At 42.5% G+C, this 25,055-nt stretch overlaps 1 protein-coding gene across 1 annotated transcript in view; it reads right to left on the bottom strand.

The window, feature by feature from the left end:
* The window catches only part of ROR1 (receptor tyrosine kinase like orphan receptor 1), a gene marked incomplete at its 3' end in the record, with an annotated part of 50,640 nt that extends 27,751 nt beyond the window's left edge, over positions 1 to 22,889 (bottom strand). The window contains exons 1-3 of the mRNA XM_080348997.1: positions 22,832 to 22,889; positions 10,596 to 10,883; positions 9,171 to 9,201 (exon numbers count right to left, since the gene is read on the bottom strand). Coding sequence (XP_080205123.1) covers positions 9,171 to 9,201; positions 10,596 to 10,883; positions 22,832 to 22,874 — 362 coding nt within the window. The 5' untranslated portion in view covers positions 22,875 to 22,889. The remainder of the gene's footprint in view (positions 1 to 9,170; positions 9,202 to 10,595; positions 10,884 to 22,831) is intronic.
* Positions 22,890 to 25,055: the final 2,166 nt, after the last annotated feature.

Here is a 25,055-nt window from a genome sequence, read left to right as displayed (position 1 = left end):
TCATGGCCTTGGGGCTCAAAGAAATCCTTGTAAGTAATTTAAATTGCCCTTACAATTAGAGCTATGCAAGATTTTTTTTGATGAAAATTGTCTTGGAGAGAAAAACATCATCTTCCGAAAACTGGAATGTTTCACAAAAACACAGTGGTTTGGACAAAATTGCCACTGAAATCTTTTAGCGGCTCCACAAGGAGTTTTTGGGTTGGCCTCAAAATAGGTATTATCTGGAATAACCACAAGAAATAGGGGGAAAGCAGGTTACAGCTCTGCTCTTCCTCCTCTCAAGTGAGTATATGCTGGGCTAGGGGCTATGAAACTGATTTTCTGAGAAAAATGCCTCATGGTCTCTAACATGAAATAAAGCCAAATATTGAAGGCTCAATATTTTTAATCAAATCCACTACTTTTTTCCAACCAGTCTTAGGACCAGGCTTAATGTGGAGCTTAGGAGCATGGGTCCTCTGTCCTGGGGTGGATTCAACTCCTACCCAGAGAACTTATGCCAGGGAGTTCAGCGGGAAAAAGGCCTCTGTGTGACGTTAAACATACACAACATGAATAGGAACAATATTTGGCAGGTCTGATTATTTGGTTTCACTCACAAGGCTCAGTTTATCATCAAACTCAGTCAGACAAAGATTATCGACTAGGTATAATGATTTTTTTTTCTTTTTCTTTTTATAAATATCTTGTTCCATGCTTTTTTTTTTGCAGAATCCCTTCCCCTTTTTTTAAAATATCTCCATAAACACAATACCCTGATGACTGCAAGAGAATATCAGGGTCAGTAATGCAACTTTTCAGCCTTTCCTGATTTTTTTCTTTCCTTTCTGTTGCCAAACAGAAGAACCATCAAAATGATCCTCGCGTTGCTGCTTCTTAAACAGATCAGGAAAATACACACACAGTCTGTAACTTGGGGTCAAATTATAGAATTACAGGATTTCTTTAAGTGATTGTATAAACATCGATAATTGAGATCACCAATTAGAGAAGGGAAAATCTATCCTCTACTGAGACCCTGTGTGTCAGCCTCCCCAGGCTCCTGCATGGGATTTGAGATCTTCCTAGATCTGCAGTGTTAAAAAATGACAATAAGCTATCTGAGCTTAGTTTACAACGACAGCATAAATTCACCTTCTCGTGTTTATCAAACATGACCAGACAAGCTCAGTGCAACAGGACTAACGCAGCAAGGCTAAATTAACATGCTAAAACCCAGCTAAATATAAAAAAGCACAAGACCTGATCCAGTATTCCTAACAAGATGAAAGACGAGCACTTTCTAAGCAAGTAAAAGCAATTTCATCTTCTCATCTTCACATCCACTATGCAACTGGGTTGTATTAGAGCCTCGTAGAAATAAAAGTCCAAATACTGACTGCAGCACTCCACAAAGGCCATTTCTATACCAAAAATTTATTTGCATATGTAGTTGCTATGGGTGATCCTGCACAGACTGAAAACAAATCCAGTTCTTAATAGCACATTGTCTTTTCCCCTGCATTACAAAAATGCACTAGGGAACCCTGGTTGCCCATATCCAAGTCATAATGTATTATACTATATTTCCTCCTCCCTCCACACGGAAAAAAATACTGACATCAGTGTAATTAATTTCTTTTCAGGTAGTACAGCTATGTCTCCATACTGTGCCATACCTTCCCTTCGTGCCGTGTGAAGACAGAAGAGCTTTCTGTTTGCACGACAGGCAGATAAAAGCGGACCACTTCAGCCAAAATGTATACAAATATTTATCAGATACTCTTTAAAAGTGAAAAGCACTTTCTAAGGTCAGCCTTTCTCCAAACTACAGGCTAGCTTCTTTTCTGTGGACTCAGCACAGCATAACATATTACAATTTAACCCACTTCACTAGGAAGAGCTGAGGCAAAGGACTGGGATTTCTGCAGCATTGCTCACATGAAAACCAGGGGACGATGTACGGCTGCAGCAGACAGGAACAATCATTCAGCTGCAAAGGTTTTGGTCTGCGCCTCCAGAGATGGAGGTCAGTTCTCTATTTTGTTAGAGGCTACAACAGCCTGGACAAACCAGCCCAGGGTGTCATACCCAGCCAAAGTGACCAGCGCAACTGCAGCTGCAGTAGCACAAACAGCAGTACTTCAGGCAACTGAAACACCTTTAATCTTGCTCTGGCTCAGTTTCCTGTATGTGGTCTGGGAGATAAGAAGAGGTACAGAGGCAAAGGACCTTTGTGTTTCTCAGATAATGGGTATATTTAGCTACGTAAGTACCTCGAGGTAGATAAAAAGCACTAGAATACTGACTATAATGAAGTTATTTGACACAAGACACAAAGATGGCTTCCTAAACTCTGTACTACATTTACTCCGAGGTTTTGATTTATTTTCGCTTGCTCAGGAAAGTCCATGCCCATGCCCACGCCTAAACCATACGCCGTGGTGCCTCAGCAGTCACCTCAGTGCCCATGACGCTACAGGAACATTGCGAAGAAAATCCCAGCAGAACAACCAGAACAAGGGAAAAGGCGAGACAGTGGCACAGCAGATAAGTGTGCACCAGATCAAAGACCCAGTGAAGAGCACAAGTCCAGCTCTCCCTGGAAACATTTCATTTCTACGACTGGCAGATAATCCGACTCTCAGACCCTGGCAAAACTCAGGGAGTATTATTTTCGCTTGAATGAAGTAATGCAGCAGAACCTAACATGGTTTCTGTCAGCATCAGCCACTCAGACTTCATCTTCATACTGCGTGATTTTTTTTTGCACAAATATATTTATATTGGCCTCCACATAGAATATCCCACTTTACATTTCAGTCCCTATACATCGTACGCACCGGTCGTTGCATCACCACACAGCAGGGCTATAAAAGATCCTGTGCTAAAACTCCTGGGACTTGCCTTCAGCCCTCATTCAACATTCCCACCCTCACTAAGCTACACAGAGGTAGTTTCTACAACAGCGACAAAACATGTTACAGGACTGGAAATCAATACGTCTCCTTCAGCGAGATCCTGGGGGTCAAACATGGGTCCCAGCCCTGGGGTGCTCGGGATGCTGCTGGAGCAGCTCCCCGGTGAATCCACTCTTGCTTCTTTATCGGCATTTTTTCTCCTACAAAATTTAGCTTCTACGGTGAAAAGGGAAAAGTTTGTTAGTTTTTGAAATCCACAGTCAAACACACAGTTGGCCGAGTCTCACCTGGATGCTGGCCAGTGGTGATGTGTTTTCCCATTGAAGGAACCACACTGACATCCAGTCACACGGAGCCACTGTACAAAAGATCTGTTTTACTAAAAAACCCAGATGTGTTTAACTAAGACAAAAAAAAAACCTTAATCACTGAAAAAGAGGATGGGAGAATCCTGTGGGGTTTGTGGTTTCACAAGCCTTGCAAGCTATTTCTGGGAATCACAAACCCCATTTGATTTCATGAATCAAATGCCCCTTAAAATTACAGCCTCTCCTCCTCTCCTCATTCTCAGTGGTTATATAAAGAATAAAACAATACCATATTGGGGTTATATAAATAGAAATGGCCCCTCTAAGAATAAAAGGACTGTTGAAGAGCAATACAGACACATGGACTGTATAGACCCTACTCAGGATGGTATATACATCTAGTCTGATTTACATTCATGCCGCTGTCTCTCTGCCACCCAGTAACCACTGCACATCCAAGAGCAGCAATATTTTCTTCCTGTAAAACCTAAACCACCATGTCTTGAGAGCTTACAGAACACTTCCAAAAGGTGACATGCTGTTCTTCCCAAGTTTCCACTGTAATAAAGTCAAAAGTCTCCCTTGTGCTCCACCTCCTCTCATTTCAGTGACTTGCGCCCAGGATTCCTCCTGGAGAGGGTGAAGTTCAGGGCAAGCGCAGAGCCATCGCTCCAGGTAGTGGAACAATACAGAATGAGAAATAAAGGACAATAATAATAATAATGGAAAAGACTGGGCAAACAACCATTTTCAAAGCCAAAGGATGTCTATTGTTATATGAAATTCTCTCATCTGGAAACTGCTGTGTTCTGACCTCAGCCCTTTCTGATTTTAATCTCAGTAACAACCAGAGAGACTCGAGATCAAGACACACACATCTATGTCCTTAAAGGATGAAACCTTGCCAGGGATGATGGGTAAAAAGTGAGTTTCAAAGTGATGTGAAGCATGGAAACTTCAAAAATCATGCTGAAGCTATGGTCTTCCAGGAAATTTTTAGAAGCAATGGCTACAGTCGTGTGCATATATGTGTGTAAAATACATAAGACACAGAAATACACAGCACACAAGCATACACTGAGACATGCTGGAAAATAGTTAACTAGCAAAAGGCTCTCTCTGATCTTCCTCAAATTAGTCAATTAATTCGACTTGAGTTTGCACTCATATATTTCATGGGAAAAAAAAAGGGGGTTAAATTAGGTGGTGGTGGCCTTTTCCACCAACAGAGAGCCAGCCAGACCTGACTTATCTGCCAGGAGTTTGTGCCTGTTGTGGAGGTGCCCTTGACACCATCCACTTTATGGAAACTATTCCAGCATCACCCCATCCCCAGGCTGGGGACAGAGGCTCCGGCACTCGCCCCGCAGCTCATCCAGCTGCTTGTAACTGCCGCTGTATCTGTAGCACCTTCCGGCAAAACGGAAGATAAAATAATGATTTATTTATAAAGCAGGAGCGTGGGCTGTTGTCTCTTTTTTCGAAAGCAAAGTTTCTTCAAGCTATGTCAGAGACGCAGAGCAGCAGAGCACGTTAATGGAATGTAACTCCATGGCCTCACAGATAAGGGCTTTAAAGCCGAGCTTTGCCAAACTCAGAAGAGTTAAAGGAAGGACGTTCAGGTCTGCCCATGTTCACACTACAGCAATATCCTTGGTTATTGATTTCCTTACAGACTGCAGGGGTGTGTTTCTGCTGGAATTTCTCTCATTGGCTTCAGACTGATTTTCAAATCAGACATTTGGCTGTAGCTAACTGTAACAGTGCTTACGAAAAACAGAAAGAATAAGGATGTAACACACACATTAATTATTATGTTATCTAGCCTTGCCTGTCCTATTTTACAGAAGTCATCCATTTCATCATTTTACTTTTAAGCTACAGCTGGATCATCTATTTTTCTGCCATCACATCGGTGCAGAACTCTGCACCTATAAATTATGTGGAGAAGAAGTGCTGAGCATATGGATTTTTTTTAAAAAAAACCCCATGAACCTCAAATTAAATCCTTAAATGAACAGAACCTTCCACTCATGGCAGATTGATAAAGACAAGATGGGAAAAACATGCTCACCGAACAAGGCTGCTGCTTGTTGTCTATTTTGTTCATTGCTTTACCACAGGAGAAGAAACTAATGCTGATATGGCAGTACAAGTTTTCATTTCCACAACATCTTTCAAAGTGCTTCTGTATTTAACCTTCATTTAGCCACTGTAAAATAGGACGATACATCCCTGTGATGATAAATAGTAAGTGTCCATGTGCTCAGAGCAACACCAGCGGGCACAGAGAGGGAAAAGAGACAGAGGTTCCCATGACTGTATTTTGGGGAACTGAAATCAGCTGAACCCATGGAACCACATGCAGTTTAATGAGGGCACCAGGACTAATGCCCTAAACTTTTGAGAAAACAGCAGGAAAATATTTTGTGACCCAGCTTCCAGGACTGTTCCTTGAAGAAAAGGTTTCCCTATGGGATTCCCATGAGTCTTAAATGACAGGGAGGGAGGTCGCCACGTAGTACATCTGTCACTTGGGAATTTGAAAACGGAGGCTGGCGTGGATGAGGTTGGTTTTCACAGATAAAAGCAGGGATTTCTCGTAATTATATCTACTGCTTATCTAATAGCAATAAGGAATGCTAAAATGGCATTGAGACTATGAAACAACGGAATAGTCCGAGGGCCAATGCATTTGTAGCATCTGAGAGGGAACAGGCTCCAAGTTCTCTTAATATCTGAAGAAATTTTCAATCCAAATACCAGGAAAAAATGAGGTATTAATCTCTAGAACAACTTAATTTATATTGTTTTTCAGACAAGAAAATTTAGCAGAGCTGCACACAATGCTCTGCATCTGCTGCAGAGTCCTGCTGCCTTTAGCCAGCACTTCTTTAAATGCTTTTTTGGCGACACTTACTATGTAACGTGGGATCACTCTTACTGCAAGCACCTCCACCAAACTTTCATTAATTTCATAGCTATGAATTCATTTGCCAGCTTGTATGGGGAGAAAGCCATGCACGAGTAGGCTGTGAGACACCTACGGTACTGTTTTCATAGAAAGAACAGCAAACAGTGATGAATAGATTTCGAGGCGCTTTCCCTCCTGCATCCCACACCATTTCTCTTTGTAATTTCGTCTCACACCGCTGGACCAAACCCGCTGCTGCTCTTGCACACACACCACTGACAGCAGATATGAACTAGGTTTGAGGTGACGTACACTGACCTTTTTTTCACTCTAATTTACTATGAGTCCCAAGTTTATTATTTCTTTGTCATGAGCTCCTTCCCGATTCTCTTATTTCATGGATTAAATGTGGTCAGCTCTACAGAAATGTAAATGTTCTCTAATCAGTGAAATGGAGATCCCTCTGCACAGTTCTTTGGACATTTTTCTGCAATGTTTAGTATAATGTGACCTCTTACTAGACAGAGCCCACAACCTCCAAGGGTAACGAAGTGTGATTAAATATAATTTTTGGTTACAAAATTATAAGGCACAACTGTAACTACACTATTAAAGAGGGAGTCTCACTTTATTTTCACCTTTTCACATTCTTTGTGTTCGCACCCACATATACCAATGGGCAGCAAATGCTGAAAAGAAAATTAAGTCACTTTAAAGGCAATTTAATATTTGATACAGAGCATATAGTGATTGTTTGTTCCCTGAAATAAGACAGGGTTGTGTTAAACTAGAGGAAGGGTGTTTGGCTCAGGTGGAGTGTAGCACTCCTATTCTTTGAACTAGCTCTCATGACTTTGGTTTGGTTGTTCTCACAGTTGGGATGATGCTGTGTAGGCACCTTAGAGCTCAGCCCAGCTCTCACTGAATTAGCGGAACCATTTGCTGTTACTTCTCCATAACTGGGTGAGGCTTTCGGCTAGTTAAATGTGGTGTTCAACCCAAAACCCTGCCAGGAAGAAAAATGGGAAAAAGGTTCCCAAATCTATTCTGTTTTTAAAGAGCGAGGCAATCCAGAATGGCCCAGAGAGAGAAATTCCAGCACAGCTCTGCTTTCTGTGTTGGCCCATCAAGGATGTGCTGCTTAACCTTACAAATTTCAGAAACCCCAGGCTAGGTGGAAGCATACACAAAGTACTCATCAACTCAAGTCATTCATTAAGTCTCCAAACTGCTAACAAGCACAACAGCTCCCACTTCCCACAGCACCAAGAAGCTTTCCTCCCCAGAACGCCACAGTCACCAAAAGGAATCTATTGTAAGTCCAAGCAAAACAAACTTGGTAACTTGTGTCAGGTACCTTCAAATGGGAAGACAAAAGCACATTTTATGAGGTTCCATTAGAGGGCATCCTAGCATGTCCTTTTGGGGTCAGATGCTTCCCCTAATTTATATCCTCTAATATTTTGTAGACGATCTTCTGTAAGGACAGTCAGGAATATTCACATCCCCAAACTTCTGTATCCCTTGTAATTGTATTAATAGCTTCATTTTATGTTTTACATGGTACTGTATTTCTCTTCTAAAAGCGCAGCTTCCCTCACCAGAGAGGCAGGTTTTCAGTATTGTTCCATGGACATAAAAAGAGAATAAGCTGGACATGCTATCATAAAATTAATTTCAAACTACAAAACAGTTGAAGATCACACTTGAAAACAATACGGGACTGTAAAAGGTGAACAAGTTTGATCATGTACCTTGAAACTAGAGGGGAAGATAAATGCACGTTTTCAAAAGCTACCGAAAACAGAAGCTCCACGGCCGGAATACAACGCGGCAACTGCTCAGACCCAGCAGCAGGAGTGGAACCTGAGCTCCAGGACACAGGGAGCTGTTGTAAAAACAGCTGCTACTCACACCTGCGTACTTGTCCTGGTTTTGTTAAAAACAAGTTTCTCTTTCAGTGAATTTTGCCTGTCAGCTAAAGCCTTCATATTAACTGCATTTTCCTGGAGAACCAGACACATGTTTTGGTAAAATCTAGCAATGGAATGCAAACTTATTGATAAGCACGGATGGACATCTCGCGAGAGGGGCGACGAGAAACAAGTGACCAAGAAACTGACCAACTGTGTATAACATTCCATTCACGTGAATACTTCATATAAAATGGGAGATCACGAGGATCTCGTCCCTTCTTTCCCTTTTCCCTATGGCCGACATTAGGAGAGGACCTTGCTAGTCGTCCCTGTGAACTGAGGCCTAGTGAGAGACTGAATCCAGCTCTGGTTGGCTGTGGAGTCTAATCCAGGACTTTGGGTGCCGGCTCTGCAGTTGCCGAGACTTTCAAGATTGGTTTTGTATATTTTGTATTATTTTCTCTATTCTTATTAGCAGCATTAGTAAAACATCTTTAATTTTTTCCAACTCTCTTCTCTCTGTCCTTCTTTTTTCCTCCCAATCGCCTCTCCTGAGTGGAAGGGGGGAGAGGGAGGGGCAAAAAGGGGGAAGTGGGGGGGGGAGAGGGGGTTAACAATACATCTGCCAGGGTTTTATTGTCACCCCGCAATCTTAACCCTCGACAGTACTCGATCTTCAAAACTTCAGTTTTAAGACAGTTTACTAATACAGGCACAGAGAGATACAGATACAGCTTATGACCATCAGTCCCCTTAAAATCAGCAAAAAGCTCCTGGGTAGTAAAATCTACTTATAGTGATAAATATTTCCCAGAGTGGGCTGTGACATGTCTGAAGATCAATTTCTACTCATACCTGTAGGTACACTGAAATAATTTTAGACTGAAGGCACCAGAGGATCTAAAGGTAATAATACTGGAAATTAAGAAGTCTAGTGTAAGAAATAGGAGTTGACATGATAACATGAAAATATATCTACGAGACAGATAATTCAGTTACAATAAATTACCATACTATCTGACTTAAAGCGGAATGTAGAAGTGGTCCTGTCACACAAAAAGAAAAATGAACTTCTGACTGCCGAAATGCAAGATTAATGAATCGACATAACAGACATGAAACAACTTACGATGATCCTGGACTTGCTGTTGGCGGGGGACCTGGAAAAGTGACAGAAGAAAAACAGCGTGATGAGTTATGGCGAGGTAGCGAGCAGGAAGCTTTTGAAAACCTTTTAAAAGATAAAAGTAGCAGTCTGTCATGTTGGATGTGGTTTATGCAGTTTAACAGACGAGCTGCAGTTTCTCAGTACCAAAGACAAGAGGGTGACTGTCTGCAAAGCACCGTAGATGAGGACAATAAACAGGTGAGACACTTGTCCTGCAGATCAGCCCTGTCTTGGGCCATCACAGAAAAGGTCACAGCAAACCACGGGAGGCTTGTACAAAAGCATGTTGTAACTATAACTGGGTGAAAGCAGCATCATTTCCCCCTATCAATCTTCATTATTTCTCCGGGAATTCATCCTAGGCCTGATTCAGAGGCACTGATCGAATTTGTTGTGAGCTCAGCGAGCTTTTGCCAGGAGGGTTTCATTGATATGGCCCTCGGTGCTTCAGTTTTGGCAGCTCTGGAAGGGCTGAGTGGGCTGGAGTTCGGCTGCAGCAGATTTCAGGGGACTTCGTACTAATGAATATTTGCTCTAGAAATGGAATTGTGAGATTAAATATTGCTCTGGTCAGAAAAAAGAAAAATACTCAGTGTTTTCTGCAGGAGCACCTATGAAAGCATCATTGCTCAGATAAAAATCTACACTTCACATAAAGGCTAAAGGACAACAACTGCCTTATGAAAGAACATCTAATGATTAATTTCTTATTGGAATTTTGAAAATTTGGGAGATTTATGAAACTCTTCACATCTATCATTCATTGTCTGTTATTTGCCCATTTCATAAGAGGATTAACTACAATCCTCTGCAAACATCTTCACTACAGTGAATTATTCCCTTCTGAAATGTGGCAGTGGAGGAGAATACACACAAAACCTGTTTCTTGTTTGGAATCATCTCAGTCATAAGATCAGTTTTGAAGGCAATTATATATATATGTAAACTTTGAAGAAAAAGTGCTTATTTTACCTGCCAGATATATATATATATGTATGTATGTATATCACTAACATGCTTACAGTGCAAGCTGAAATGTCTCACTTACAGGAGGTCACTCCAGCACTTGAGAATAAAATAGTTCTTTCTTGTTTGGCCCAAACCCACTCAGGTAGCGTATTAATGAACCCTGCTGTTTAGTGACCCCTGCATTTCAGCCCTGCTTCCAGTGGGCTTTTATTACAGTAAAAGCCACCATCAAGCTGCCAACAGGAGCATCTCAGGAAAACAGGCGGCAAGGATACGCTCCCATCCCAGAGAGGCTCCCAAATTTAGGCTGAATGAGCCCAGCCGATACCACTACATCAGTGTGTTCATTTCCAATGGATAAATGTGCTTTTATCTGCAGCTGTAAGAGTTTGCACGGCTTAAAAGGAGCAAACTTACCGAATTTTACAAACAGCACACCCGTCGTAGAGACAGTCTTTCTGCCGTTAGTGGCGACGCACTGGAAGTAGCCGGTGTCCGTCGTGTCGAGGTTCCTTATTCGCAGCCGAGACCCGTAGCTCGTGGCACGGAAGGAAATTCGCCGTGGCTCCTGGACCACCGGAGCGTCGTTCTTCAGCCAGCGGACCGTGGGAGGAGGATTGCCGGAGACTTTGCAGTGCAGCTCAGCGGTCTGGCCCAGGGTGGTGGTGATGTTGTTCATAGGTTCATCAAGCGTCAAGAAGTAATCTGTGGTGGAAAAAAAGGGTCAATAAAGGATTCCAGCTCAGGAAATGTCATTTACTGAAAGCTAGATGGACTAGATGATCTTTTGAGGTGCCTTCCAATCCCTAACATTCTGTGATTCATGCTTGTCTTTGAAAGGAAAATAAAGCAAGAAAATTATAATACTTGTTAATTGATGTTTCAGGGTCAGCAATAGTATTGCAGGGTAATAAAACGAACAGATTTTGGAATTTCCATTACACTACAGTAACGCTGTATTTCTTGAAAACTTATCCTCCTTCATACACTCATGGATTCCCTCTGCTGTCTCAACGTCATCCTATCTGGCTTCAGAAAAAGAAGGTAACACTGCTTCTCCTTTTTCTTTTATTTTTCCTTTTTGTTAACCAATGAACACGAAAAAAATGTATCAGAAAGCTGGATGCTCGTTTTCATGCCTCTGCCTATGCAGATCTGCCCCCATTCACATTAAGACCCACAAAATATAGCAGTATAAGAAATTAATTGCTCAGAAGTGAAGATCTCAGATCCATTTTTAATTGATTTGCAGAGCGGTGCAGACAGCATGTTGTCAATGACTTTGTAAGAACTAACTGCACAGATGGAGGAATAAGCACCATGTCTAGGAGACAAACGCTTATTTTTCTCAGTATTTCTTTGCTAAGAATACTAAAGTTTATCTTAAATCTGAAATAGGTCTCATGATAGGTGCAAGCAGAAGATCAAGAATTATTCTGTTAAGATAGAGAATGTTAAATCAAAATTTAGCAAAATTAATCTCTTCTAATCCGTTCACGAGCGTTGCCTTCTCCTGTCAAGTGCTATTTCATTCTGCATCGTTCATGAAAAGGGCCATTTCTAGTTAACTGTATTCAACATTTAATTAAATCCTTTAAAGGCAGAGAGTGAGATGGATTGGGGACGGGGAATGGAATACATGGGCTTTCATCTCCGTGCCACAGGTTCAGACCTAACAGTGGTCATTAGCGGCCAAACCCCATTATCGTCTGCTCCTGTCTCAGCAGGGCGGCCAAGAATGAGAAATGCAAGGCTGAGCTTTGCTTCTGTGCCCCCAGAGCCAACCCCGCAGGTCAGGAAAAGCCCATCAGTAAATAAACTTGTGCTGTGCTGCTTATGCTCCATGGTGCTGGGGTGCATCTGCTGTTAAGTCCAGCAGTAAGCCTGCCTAAAAGCACAAAAAAATCTCCAGTATGTATAAAACCAGCTTAGCCAACTAACGTGGCTAACTAATCCACTTTCCTAATTACTTATTTTAACCGTGCCTTTACTAGCTACTCCATTATGTTTTGTGTATATCAGTATCTCTTTCCTTCGTATTTAATCTCTTTAGCACGTAAGCTCTCCCCCTGTATTTGCACAGCACTTTATACAAGGCGCCCCTGTTCTCGCTTGGTCCCGAGGAGCCACGAGGATCAACGTTTTGCACAAAGGCGCTGCCCACACGTATTTTTTTTCCCTGATCAATGAGTCTTTTAACGTGCAGGTAGGAAACTATGCAAAATCTTACTGTTAGCTCTGCTCCCATGGATTTAATTAGTTAAGAAAACTGTTTATGGGGTAAAAAGGGGGAGAGATTGCAGCTCTCAGTGAGGACAGACCCCAGGGTCTGATGTCTCTTGCCAGAGGTGTCAGCCTGGCCTTCCAGCTCCCCGGAATCATTTCTTTGTGCTTCATCACACAACTGGAAATGTTTCTGACTCGCTATCTTAATAACCTCACCGGGAAGCACAATCGAGGTCAGCGCATGTATCCGTGGGTTCTCGCCACAATCTGGGTTTAATAAAATCACACTAGCAGCATGGAACTGGATAACCACACTTAGTTATCCAATGTAACATTTCTGTACCACAGTCATTTATCTAATCCCTGATAACATTTCAAAGACTGGTTCAAACATCTACAGTGTAACACAGCCAGAAACCAGAATGGCCTCAGTCCCGTGATGGTCTTGCTGACAAACATCACAGCAAACAGAATCTTTTAGTGGTCCTATGGTATACAGGAGAGGCAAATAAAGGAGTAATAATGTAGGGTAGGTTTCCAAGGGCTGGAGAAGGATTTTAAAGTACCAGTAGCAATAGTAAGTCAGTGAAAAAGTACGTCTGTAATGCAAGAGCTATGGTGCAATACTCTCTAGGTACAAAGAGAAACAGCCTCAGCGTCAGGAGCTCCTGTCTCCTCTAAGTGTTCTCCGCCCTCCTCCATGAACTACTTACTACAGAAACACTAAAAAAGAAATCTATCTGCTAAATTCAGCTTAGCTTAGTCCTCAAATCCATAAATTTTTCATCCAAAGCCTAAATGAGATCAAGCAGATCACAGGTTTTGAGTAAGTTGGAAGCTTCATGTTTCTCACAGATAAAGTTTTGTAATTGCAAATATGCTGAAGGTCTAACAGTGCTTCTAAAAAACCTTGAACTCTTACGAGGCATACAAAATTACGAGCATTCCTTCCAAAGCCATCCCTTGCTGAACTTGTGTGGTGTGGAGGGGCTGAAGAGCTGTCCAATTTTATGCTTAATACTTGTGTTCAACTCTCACCTACCAAAGCCCATCAAACCTCCAAAGCTCCTGACACCATCCACTCGTGCCTGCGCCAGGTTCCTGTCCAGGTCACCCCCATGTGCATTAACATCTCCTCCTTCTGGGCCCAAAGGCCAAGAAAAACGGGATAAATCCTCCTTTTGTGCTTCAAGCTGGAGGCGAACGGGTCTGATGAAATGGGGATGAAGCCGGTGCTTGCACACAGGCTGAAGATGCCGTGTCACGTGGCCGTGGTCTTCCAGCACAAGTTGTTTCATTTGACACTGTCCCTGTCGTCAAGGAGCTCCTCAGATGCCCAGAGTTGACTCCTTCTGACCTAAATAATTATTTCTTAGAAACATTATGTTTCTTATATGTAAAGTAATGACTGCGCTTCTGAGAATGAACTAGTCTGGTGGCACAGGCCATTGGAAAGTCTGAGTTTTAATCCTGGCTCTGGTTAGTCCTGGGTGAATCATTCAGTTGTGATTTTTAGGAAAGCCAAAGGGAAGTCGACACCCAAAGCCAATCAAAGCTCCCATGGGATTTGTGCAACTAAGTCCTTTCAAAAACAGCCTTAAAGCTTTTGGCTCAATCTCTCCAGCTATAAAGTGAGGATAATAATCCCTCTTACATCATGGGGAGGCTGTTATGTACATTAATGAGATAATGCTCATAAAGCACTTTGAAGGTGAAAAGTGCTATGCTGGGATAAGCACTGTTATTATATTTTAAGTTAAATCTCAAGGTTTCAAGAACTTAACAAAAGCTGGTCCATATTTGAGACCAGGACACTATAAAAACATTTTGGAAACATTTTAATTTACAAAAGTATAGGAGAATAGCCTGGAAAAGTCCTAAATAAAATTTAGCCCACCTATAATTTAATAATAGTCAAACTGATTTTTTTTTAATTTGTAAAAACAATTTACTGCTGGGCCCAGACCCTGAATGCCAAGTTTCAGCCCACAGAGATTTTTTTTTTTAATGGTTGAGTTATAAACCCTTGGAAAATGCTGACAGCCCCTTTACTATAGCAGCACTAGCGGGTGCCCTATAATGAACTTTTAAATGACTTGAGATAATATCTGGAAAGCCAAGCCTGAAATATATTTCTGGTTTTGAGCTGTTGCCAACGCAAACACAACACATCATAAGTCATCTTCATGATCCTAAGCGCATAAATTGGAGACACTGCATGTAAAATCCAAATATTAGGTATCCTTCATGGCCAAACTTTTTGCAGGTTTGATGTTACAGAATAGCAGCAGCTGTGCAAGGACAAAATGTAGCATGTTGTGTGGAAAGGAGAAAAGTGCGTGTATTTCCACGGCTGTGTCTTGACATTGTGAAATAAGAGCCTGTCCGGTTGTCATAAATCCTGGAGTTTTCTACCACTTTTAAGTGGAACCCAGGTGGCTTTCAAAATAAAAGCTCGTCCTCTCTGGCCAAGGAATGTTAATCTCCTCGGTGACCACATGGTTACTCTATCTTAAATTACCAAAGACACATCTTAGAGCAGTAACATCCTCTTTGCTTGGAGGAGGATTTTGCTGGCCACAGTGAGACCTTTTTTCCCCCAAGCACTGTGTGCTCTGCATTTCTGATTTCAATAGGTGTTTAAAGCACGATGGGGATGCAGGATTAGACCCTGAAACGTTCATTTTCTGAGAAGAACTGACATTTCATTTATCCTTTCCTTTATCCCCTTCTGGTTTTGCACAATATTAAAAGAAAAACTAAAATTAAAGTCTCCATTCAAGCCGTCGTGAGCCTGAAAACAGCTTTAATCCAGGTGGGACAGAGAAGCTGGTGTACCAAGTTATGATACTTCCCATTATAAACATGTAACAACAGAGTCCTCTGGAGAGGAACATCTCCAGACCTTTCCTCAAGCAAACCTCCATCTGTGGGAACACCATTTCCAGCTGCTGGATTGGAGAAAAAGTTTAATTCTGGGTTTGAAAACTGAACTCTGCACTGCAGCACCTAAAGCAACCACCTGAGGCAGGTGGATAAAGCAGCTGGGCCACCAGTCTCACAGGCTGTATAGATTTCATTTATCTCTTTGCACCAAAAGGTTTAGGAGCTCACCACCTCTTTGTCATAGCATACATGGGCAATGAAGAAATGCAAAAAGTGTCTCAGTCAGTGCCTGCAAGATGGATAAATTTAAAGATTGGTAACTCAAAGAGTTTGTTTGAAAGGAAAGAGACTGCGAGGCATATGGGAGGGTCCAACACAGGCTGCCTGATTTAAAACATAAGTCTGGAAGGAAGCATTTTTGTTCATTCAGAGTTTTGGATTATCCCCGTTAGTTCAGTGTGATCGTACATTTGGATGCATCCTGTACTCACATGTATCGGCACCACCGTTGAGCTCAAACCACTGGAAATTTTCTCTATGGAATTGTTGTCTCTGGAGACAGTCAACAACCCAAAGCCCACCCAGCCTGAAGACACAGGAGGGTCTTGCTGGTTGTTCCATATGATCAATCAACTTGAGTTTTAAGCTATTCCAGTTCAGCTAAAGAAGGAACCAGCAGGATCTCTGACTGAAGCGTGGCCATAGACAGAACGTGGTGGGGAAGGGATTAATCACTGATCTGTCCATAACTCACAAAGGAAGACAACTCTGATTATTATTGTTATTAAAGGGGCAAAAGGAAGATTCTTGGCTGGAAATTCACTTATTTTGAATGAATAGAAGTAGAGGAATCACAGCAGGAGGGAAGGGATACCACACTCAACCCATGATTTGGCAACTCATATGAAGACTACTAGAGTTAAAGAAGTCCAGACAATCATGCAGAAATGTTCGATGTCAACTGTCTTGCGACAAAAGGAAACACTTTACTGCCTTTGCTCGCCCAGCTTCTTTTCGAACGAGATTCCTCAGTGATGTATATGTGCAAGACTCAATTCGGGACACACTGCAGCTTGAGTTGGGATTTCTCTTCCTGACACTCTCTAGAGTTTAGTGCCACGCAAGGATAATTTACAGAACTCAAACAGGCTGACTACTGCCCGAGGCTTTATGGCTTTTCAGATGTCCATGTGTGATATTCACCGTATTCGGGATTCTCAGAATTAATTGCTACTTTCTGATAATTAGCAGCTTGGAGATTGCCCTGGGCCACCGGGGAGGGAGGGCTTGTGGAGGGAAACCGGAGCACACATGCTCATAGGCTTCCTAAAAACTATGTGGGGCTGATCCACCTGAATTCCATTGCTTTTGGAGAGGAACTGGACAACTCACTGCCCTTCATGCCTCTGTGGATGCTTAATATGCATCTGAGAGCTCACATCTGCCTCTGCTTTTATGAGTCGACTTTCAGGTTTAAGGACAGATGTCTTGGTGATAGCTTTGACGCTGTAATCTGGCAAGGGGAAATGAAGCTTTTCCTTACTCAGGAACCGGTTTTATAGCACAAGTAGGAAGCCTCTAAGCTTTATCACAAAAAAAGTGATTTGGAATAGGTAAACAAATGTCCACATCCAGCTATAAACCCAACTACTGAAAGCCATCAAGGGATTTTGTTGTCACTTTAGAAGCTGCTCTGCAGTAAAGAGCCACGTACAAAAACTCAAGCTATTAAAGGAAGGGTGTATAGAAAGGTATGTGCCTCAAGATTAATGCTGTAGAGTCAAAGAAAAGCTGTTATTTTTGACATTTTGACATAGCATCACTTTAGGATCTGGTTCTTATTAGCCCTTTCTGTGCCTTTTAAAGGTCTATTTTTTTTAAAACCAAAAATGTCAGGAAATTTGGAACAGAAACTTTCAATAAAACACGTCCCTTGACCCTCTGATCTATCAATCTTTCAAATAAACAAAGATAGGTGGATGAGCCAGGAAAAGGTTATTATATATAGTTACCTTATGTATAATGGTCACATATTCACCCATACACTGAGGTTATATAAAAAATCCAAGGTAAGTGAAGTATTTTGTGAAAGATTTTTGCCATGAATGCCCAACGTTAACTTGGGGTGGTTTCTTTTTCAGGTTGCGTTCTGTGACCTTCAAATTTCACACCCTGTATTATTTATAAATGAGACATTCAAGAAACACAAATTCTCAAATAAAAACGTACACTCCGTCAGTGGAAAAGCAAACAAAAGGAGCTAATGTACTGTGGCTAAAAAAATTTTCAAACAAAGTAGCAGTAATTTACTGCCTCGCTACTAACAGGACCCCACAAATAGAATCAGAATCCTGAGCCCCATCAGGGGACCTTGATTTACTGAATATCCCCCCGATAATAAAGGAAAATAAAAAGGTAAATTGTGCATAAATGTGAAAGCTGTAATTCTTCCCCTTTCACCACGTGTATCAAATTCACATCCAGTGATTTCAAAAGAAAATCTGGAAATCTCTAAAGAACTGGGGCCAAGTTAGGAGGCCTCGATCCACCTGGTTTTCTCCATGTTTGGTTTTGTTTATGTTTTTTAAGATGTAGTTTGCCTAAGAGTCCAATTCTCTCTGGGACACCAGAAAGATTTTCCTTATAAGAACGCATAGCGAGGTCACTTCCCTGCCTGGAAAGACTTGCCAAGGCAGTAGCTTCAGCCAGCTCCAGCCTTCATCAGTAAGGACATCAAAACTCGTTTTTCCCCTGGGATCCCTTGGACCCAAAGGGTCCATCAGCATCACCCACCGGGACGTCCTGCAGCCCCTTCTGCACTGTCCAAACCCCCCTGCCAGGGGGTGATTAACCTCCACAAAGATGTCCAAGAAGTTAATCACACACATGGCATAGCGGAGCAAAGATTGCAGTTCTCCCATCCCATCCCCCGTTTTAACCTTTGACAGTTATTTTCTGCTCTGGATCTCATCCCCAGACCATCCCAGAGGAGGGATGCTTGCTACAGGTGATCCTTCTATCAATGTGTCTTTGCATACTTAAGGATGAATCCCAGCATAGCCTTAAAGCACTGACTGTTTCAGGGTATATTTTGTGAAGTCCTAACTCTTGCTGTCAAGCTTTTCGAGGAATGTTTGAGTTCAGGATAACACCCAGAGCACCATGGGACTGCTGAGTGATTGCAAGGTCAGTGCCACGCAGAGACGTCATGACTGGTGGGAAGCTCAAAGACCAGCCTTGGGAGCACGGATGTCTGGAAATGAAAATGGCTCCCAAGCCCTGGATCATTCTAATATTTTATACTCATTTGCCAAAGCAGATAAGCCATGAAAGGGAAAGGAAAATAGGCAGTATCTGCAAAAACTCACACTGATAGGTTTTCTTTGGAAATAGAAGGACCAAGTGAAGAGCTCCCGGGAGGAGAAGGTACCAGCAATGAGATAATGGGCCGCACCTCAGCACCGAGTCCTCAGCTCTGGCTCAACCACGGCCAGGACTTGTCCTTGTGCGCGGTCAGGGAGATGCCATGGTGAAATGAGCTCCTGAGGAGGCTGCGGTGGGCTCGGGGGCACCAGGAGGACCTGATGAGGGGAAGCTGCAGCGGCAGCATCGTTCTCTTATCAGTCCTGCAGAGTGAACGTCCACTGAATTTGAATCCTACTCACAGTTAAAAGAAAACAATATTTCAAAGCTGACTCTTTCTTGGCAAAGACTCCAATATTATCTTTGCCTGAGGATGAAGAGTTCCTGAACAATTCCTCTACTGTATCAGATGTAAATAGGCTCTCAGTCATTCAGACCTATCTATTTCTTTGTAAATAAACCGACACCTGATGGAAGGAAAAGCCTCCCCTTCCACAATGGATTTTGTGGAAGAGAAGCAGCCGAATGAAGGGCTCTTCACCTTTTTAAATAAGAAAAAGAAGAGCTCAGGGTAAATTGGAAACTTTCTCAAATAAAAAGCTGGAGCAGGAGCTTGTCCCATGGTGTAAAGAGCAAGCAGGAGGCAATGCATGGGAAAGGAGAAATGAGAAACCAGAGTAACTGAAACAGCAGGAAGAGAGAAAGATTGATTAAAAAATGCTCGAGGCTGCCTGCCTTGCTCCTTCACCAGCTGGCACATCCCAAGGAAGAGTCACATTGAAGAACTCTTCATGGAGAGGGTTGTGAAGCATTGGAACAGGCTGCCCAGGGCAGTGGTGGAGTCACCATCCCTGAAGGGGTCGAACAGACAGAAATGAGGTTCTCAGGGACATGGGGTAGTGCCTGGGGTGGGTTATGGTTGGACTCGATGATCTTGAGGATCTTTCCCAATTAAAATAATTCTATGAGCGTCAGGAGCGGTTCCAGGGCCTGGTGCCACAGGGCCATGCAGAAGCACCATGAATGGTGACTTCTCTGATGAGCCATGGTCCTCATGGGACATCTCCTGCCCATCTGAGAGCTCCCCCAGTCCCAGGGAAACCTCAGCCTGGGAACTTGGGCATGAAAGGCTTCACATCCTACCACAGAGCCCAAGATGGGCCTTTTCCTACCACCAGAGACGCCTTTTTTTTCCCAGAAGTTCACTTCTTTCTTCTTATATAATTAAACACTTACTGGATCACATTTTCATTTCTCTTTTTCCCTCGTGGCATTCCCTCTGCACGCCATGATTTACCAGTCGGAAAAGAGAGAGAAACGTTCATAGCTAAATTTCTCCTATTTTAAAAGTGATTATTTTTTTATTTTTTATGCAGGGTTTGTTTGTTTTTTTAAGGTTTTGGTGAGAAACCACCTCCTCCCTCCCATCAATCGCTGCTTTCAACAGCTCTTCACGGGTGGCTGCGTCTCTTTTAAATTCATTTCCTGTTAAAAAGAATAAACAGGCAACTGTTTAATGCTGTCGATTTAGCTTATTTAATAGAAATTGAAACCTGAATAGGGCTCAGTTGTAAGATAATCACTGCAGAACTCACGAGGCTAGGGAAAGTACCATATTAAGTAATTATTTCAAAATGCACAATATTGTTTAGCAAGACGCTGAGCTGTTCCTCCTTCCCAAACACAGGAGAAATATTCGAAGAAGAGATGCTCATTTCCAAAAGGCACCAGGTAGAGTTGGAACCACTTAATGCGGACAGCCGTTTAATTGGGAAATTTGGCTGGAAAACACTTTCATGTGGTGAACTTAATAGGCTTTAAAACGAGTTTTACTGGGACGCCTGAGTGACCTCACGGCCGACTGCAGCAAAGACAAGCGGAGGTTGATTCCTTGCGACGCTTGTTTGCAAAAGAAATGGAAACTAAATGCACACCTAATTTTCTCCTCTGAGGTTTCAACTCACCAAGTCAGCATGTGCGGGAGTGTATTTTGCTTTTTACAAGCGAGAGTTTCAAAGACCTTTAGCAGAACCAGCAGTTCCCACATTAAAGCCCCCGCTTCTCTCTTAGACAAGACGAAACGTGTGCACCTTGCTTTGCTCGTAGGCACATTGGGAGAATCCGCCCCTCTGACTAAGCTTTTTGGGCAGCAAATGCATTTTAATCACCTATGTAAATCCGTGTTTAGGTGTGTAAGCTTACAGCAGTCTAAATGCTAATCAGGGCGAGCAAAGGGGCCAGTAATCCCCCAGGAATGTGGGATTCAGCCCAACCAGTGGTAATTGCAGCATTCCAGGTGGATTAGAAGTGTGAAACTTCATTTTACCTGTTTCTGACAATATAGCTCAGGAACACGTGCCATGGAAGTAACACGGAAAATGGTTTAATGACTAATGTAGAGGCCAGATAAGATGCTTAAGCAAGATGGTGACACAGTCCAGGACGGTGGCAGGGGCTCCCAGTTTTCCCTCTGCTGGCTCTGGAGCTGCTGCTTTCTGACAGATCTGACACACACACACACATTTGAACTCCCAGATGAGAGAAAGTCCAAGCAAAATATGGGCTAAAAATCACCCTTGTTATGAGAAACTAGTCTACACAAAACCTCCCAATAGGAATAACTAAAAAGAAGGTACTGAGGGTTATTTTTCAGCAGGGATGAGATACATTTTACTGTAAAATCACATTATCTTCAGTATCTCATTCATACCTTCCCTGCTATCTAGGTTTTGGTTGGAGTTACACAGCTTTCCCCGCAATATATTGCAATCTATGGGCACTTTACCAACTGAACGCTTGGGCTGACAGTGGAGAGCAAAGAACGTATCACTGACAATCCTTTGCAAGAAAATATTTCGACCAAGTGCAACCGTGTCTTCTCCTGTGATCGTGGGCTGGGTGCCTAGAGAAAAATCTACCCCGTAGGTTAGTAACATTGCCTGCTAAGGCCACTTAATTCTTTCTTACTTTTTGAAAAACCAAATGAAGCTGCCAAACAAGTAAAGAAACACAGCTGGGGGGAACCGCTGCCCCTGCTCCTCTGCAGCTTTGGGATGTTCCCAATGCACAGCCCAGACCTACGGACCTGCCGGGGGCACCTGGACGAGTCCTGCAGTGGGATGAGACATCTATCCTGTCAACACCTTCTTTCAGCAACTTGCTGTAAATTGGGAATTCTCTGCTTGATGACTACACGCTTTTCTCCCCTTCCCACCAGTGAACACAAGCCCTTTGACTTTTGTCTTCCTCACTATGTGCTGGATCACCAGAAAGTTCTGCTCCTTCCCTAGTGGGCAGATGTGAAAGAGTCAGCCTTGCCTTAACATACCCAGAACTACATAGTCTCTTCACACTTAAGCACATAAAGCATATTTATGCTTAAACATAAAACATTACGAACACGTGCTCATTTAAAAAAAGAAACAAAAAACAGACAAAAACACTTGGAAAACCCATCTGTGGCAGAGCTCCACTATGGGAAATTTCAGTTTAAACAGTTCGTGGTTGGCAAAGTTATAAGTAAAGGAAAAGAGTGGTTGAGAAATTGCATGGTTAGTGTGGTAAACGGCATCCTCCGTGGTAAACGTTACCTTAGAAACATTTTGAAGACCAGACAGGCCCAGGAGCTGCAGGCCACGGCCTTGCAATGAGGGCGAGGGGAAGCCAAGCAATTTGGCTTAAATAATTGGCGGTGCATAATTTACAAAATGAAGGGGAACGAGAAATACATCCCTTTTTTCACAATACATACCCTTCGGAGAGCTCCAAATCACATATAATTACCACCTGTAAATATATTTTCCCCTTCTATTACTTTAAAGCCTCAAAATTTCATAATAAAATACTTCAAGGCAAACTGACTGCCTGATGCTTGTTAATTTTGAGTTGAAATCCTAAGATCCACCAGACAAAATGTCAAGCAGTTCATAAACCAATAGAACTCACATCTTGAAATATTTTTACCATGTGGAACATTTTACCAGTACAAGAAACGAACACAGCATTCCCCAGAAATCACAGAACCACACATAATTACATGTCAAACGATCACAAGGCAAAGAAAGGTTTATCTTAAATGCCTCCTGACCCCTTTGCTTCCTGATTTGGCCAAGTCAAGAAGAATTGAGATTTAAAACCTGATTTCACATATTTTTTTATTTTTTTTCTTGTCCGCTCACCTTTATCTAATTCACTTGAGATGTTCCATGATGACGTAGGCATGAAATCAGCAACAACTGATGAATTTGCTCCTGGAAGGGAAAAAAAAAAACGATGCTGTTAATATATTGATTCTGTATCAAAAGGAGAATAAGAGGCATTTATAAAGCCACTGTGACAGCAACAACATTATTTGAAGAGCAGCAGCTATTCAAATGCAGCCGCCGCTGTGTGTTGGCAGGATGAGACATACGGGCAGCAGACCCAGCAAAGTGGAAAAAGGCATCGGGCCAGCGCTGGAGTTTGTTTTGCAAATGCTGTCACTGCCAGGCCCTGTGTTAATTAAGCAGCCAATCTTTGAGACGAATTTGGCCCACCTTAAAATCTCACCACGGGTTTTATAGAGGTAGAATGACTCTGCAGTGCTACAGCTAAGAAAAACACAAACGCTATGAGGTTGCTGAGCATGTTCTCTATTAACATTTACAAGCGGTTTTAATCTTGCAAACCCACGCACACAAGAAGACAGAGTTTACGCACTGAAGTTAATAGGGCTTCTTGTATGAAAAATCCTCCTGCGACTCATGTAAACACAGGCTGGAGGGACCGAACGGATCATCAGTAGCATTTTCTCATTGCTGTGATTCTTTTTTCCTTTTCAAGAAAAAGCTGAATGGTGACTTCAGTCTTCGCTTATATATTTACCCTTTTTTTCACATGCAAACAGCAAGTCATAGGGAGGATGGTGTTCAGCGAACCACCAGTATCCTTCCAGCCTCACTGGACATTGATGAGTTCATCCAACACCCCTATGAGGACTCTGGTGTGTAACTCAGTAGTAGCACTTGCCACATCCCAATGGGCCACGGTGGCCGGGGCAGTATCCATGACAAGACATTTCTGGGGCTCCCCAAGGAGCAAAACCACGTTCAGTGGTGTAAACCCATCGTCACGCGGTGGGAGGGGAGTCACTGTCCCTGTCTCCCTGTCACAGCTGACTCCTTATGATGCTCTTTGGGCATCTGGGAAGTACCAGCTTTGGAACATGACCTCTCAGAGTCAATCTCCAGAGATTATTACACATATCTATCTGAAATTTAGTGAGTGGGAAGGGTGAGAAGAAGGGGTGTGTGCACAAAACACAAAAGGCAGTGCACCTCCCAGTTCCCTGTGTCCACCCAGCCCTGGAACCCTGGGCGGGCACAGGAGGGAGCGATGCCGACAGGAGCACTACGGCACCCAAGAGGCGGGGAGAGAGTGAATTTGAAATTAGAACAAGCGGTTGCCAACGTGTTAGCTCCCAAATCATTACAAATTAAGACCTAATCCTGCACCCTGGCTGGATCTCACTTGGTCCCGTAGCAAGAGCAGAGCCAGGATGCTGAGTATCAAGTGGGATCCCAGATGAGGACGAGAATATTTTTAAATGTATTGTTTCTATTTTGACACTATCCCTTTAGCTTGTTCCCAGATGACTTTTAAGTACAAAGCAATTTGACTCGTAAAACTGTGGCGGCGCAAGGATATGCAAGGATGTTCTGCGTTTATTTGACTGGTTGGCAACTATTCTATCTCATTAAAAAATCACGAGAAAATTGTAAACACAAAGTCATACAAATGCATGAAGCAGTTAAGTTCAGATACAGCCCTTACACTTTTTATAAATATCGCCTTTCTTAAAAGCCCACCTGGTAGCACTGCTTATTTAAGACTCTGTCAAGTATTTCCAATGTAAACACCGCATTTGAAGGCATTATAACTCACCTACGAACATGGCCCCTGGCCTGCACAGATACACAGGGGAGAAACCCATTGATGGGGACAGATCCTGAGCCTGTGTATTTTATTTTATTTTATTAATAAAATGGCATCGCTCTGAAGTCAGCAGTGACACCTGTTTACACAGTCAAGGTTTTGGCCCACTGGATCCATCCCTCCTTGTTCCTTAGTTTTTAACAACTGAGCTTCTTACCTAACCCAAATGTTAGGGACAATGTGGCTGGAAAACCACATTCATACTGCTCACACACTCTAGTTTTCCACAATATATTTTCTGTAAGTAATGTTACTTTTGTCCACCTTGAAATATTCTGCTATTAAAAGCCCACAGATGAAACATGTCTGACAAACAGCTAACACACATTAACCTCAATGAAAGAAAAAGTACTAACAATGCTATGACCAAATACAATATTTTGCTATTTAAAACACCAAAGTGTTCATATTAATGTTTTCTTGAACAGG

Source organism: Nesoenas mayeri, assembly GCF_963082525.1.
Source record: "Nesoenas mayeri genome assembly, chromosome: 8".
Taxonomy (NCBI): Eukaryota; Metazoa; Chordata; class Aves; order Columbiformes; family Columbidae; genus Nesoenas; species Nesoenas mayeri.
Note: the sequence above shows the minus strand (reverse complement) of the source record. Positions and strands in the feature narration are given on the sequence as shown.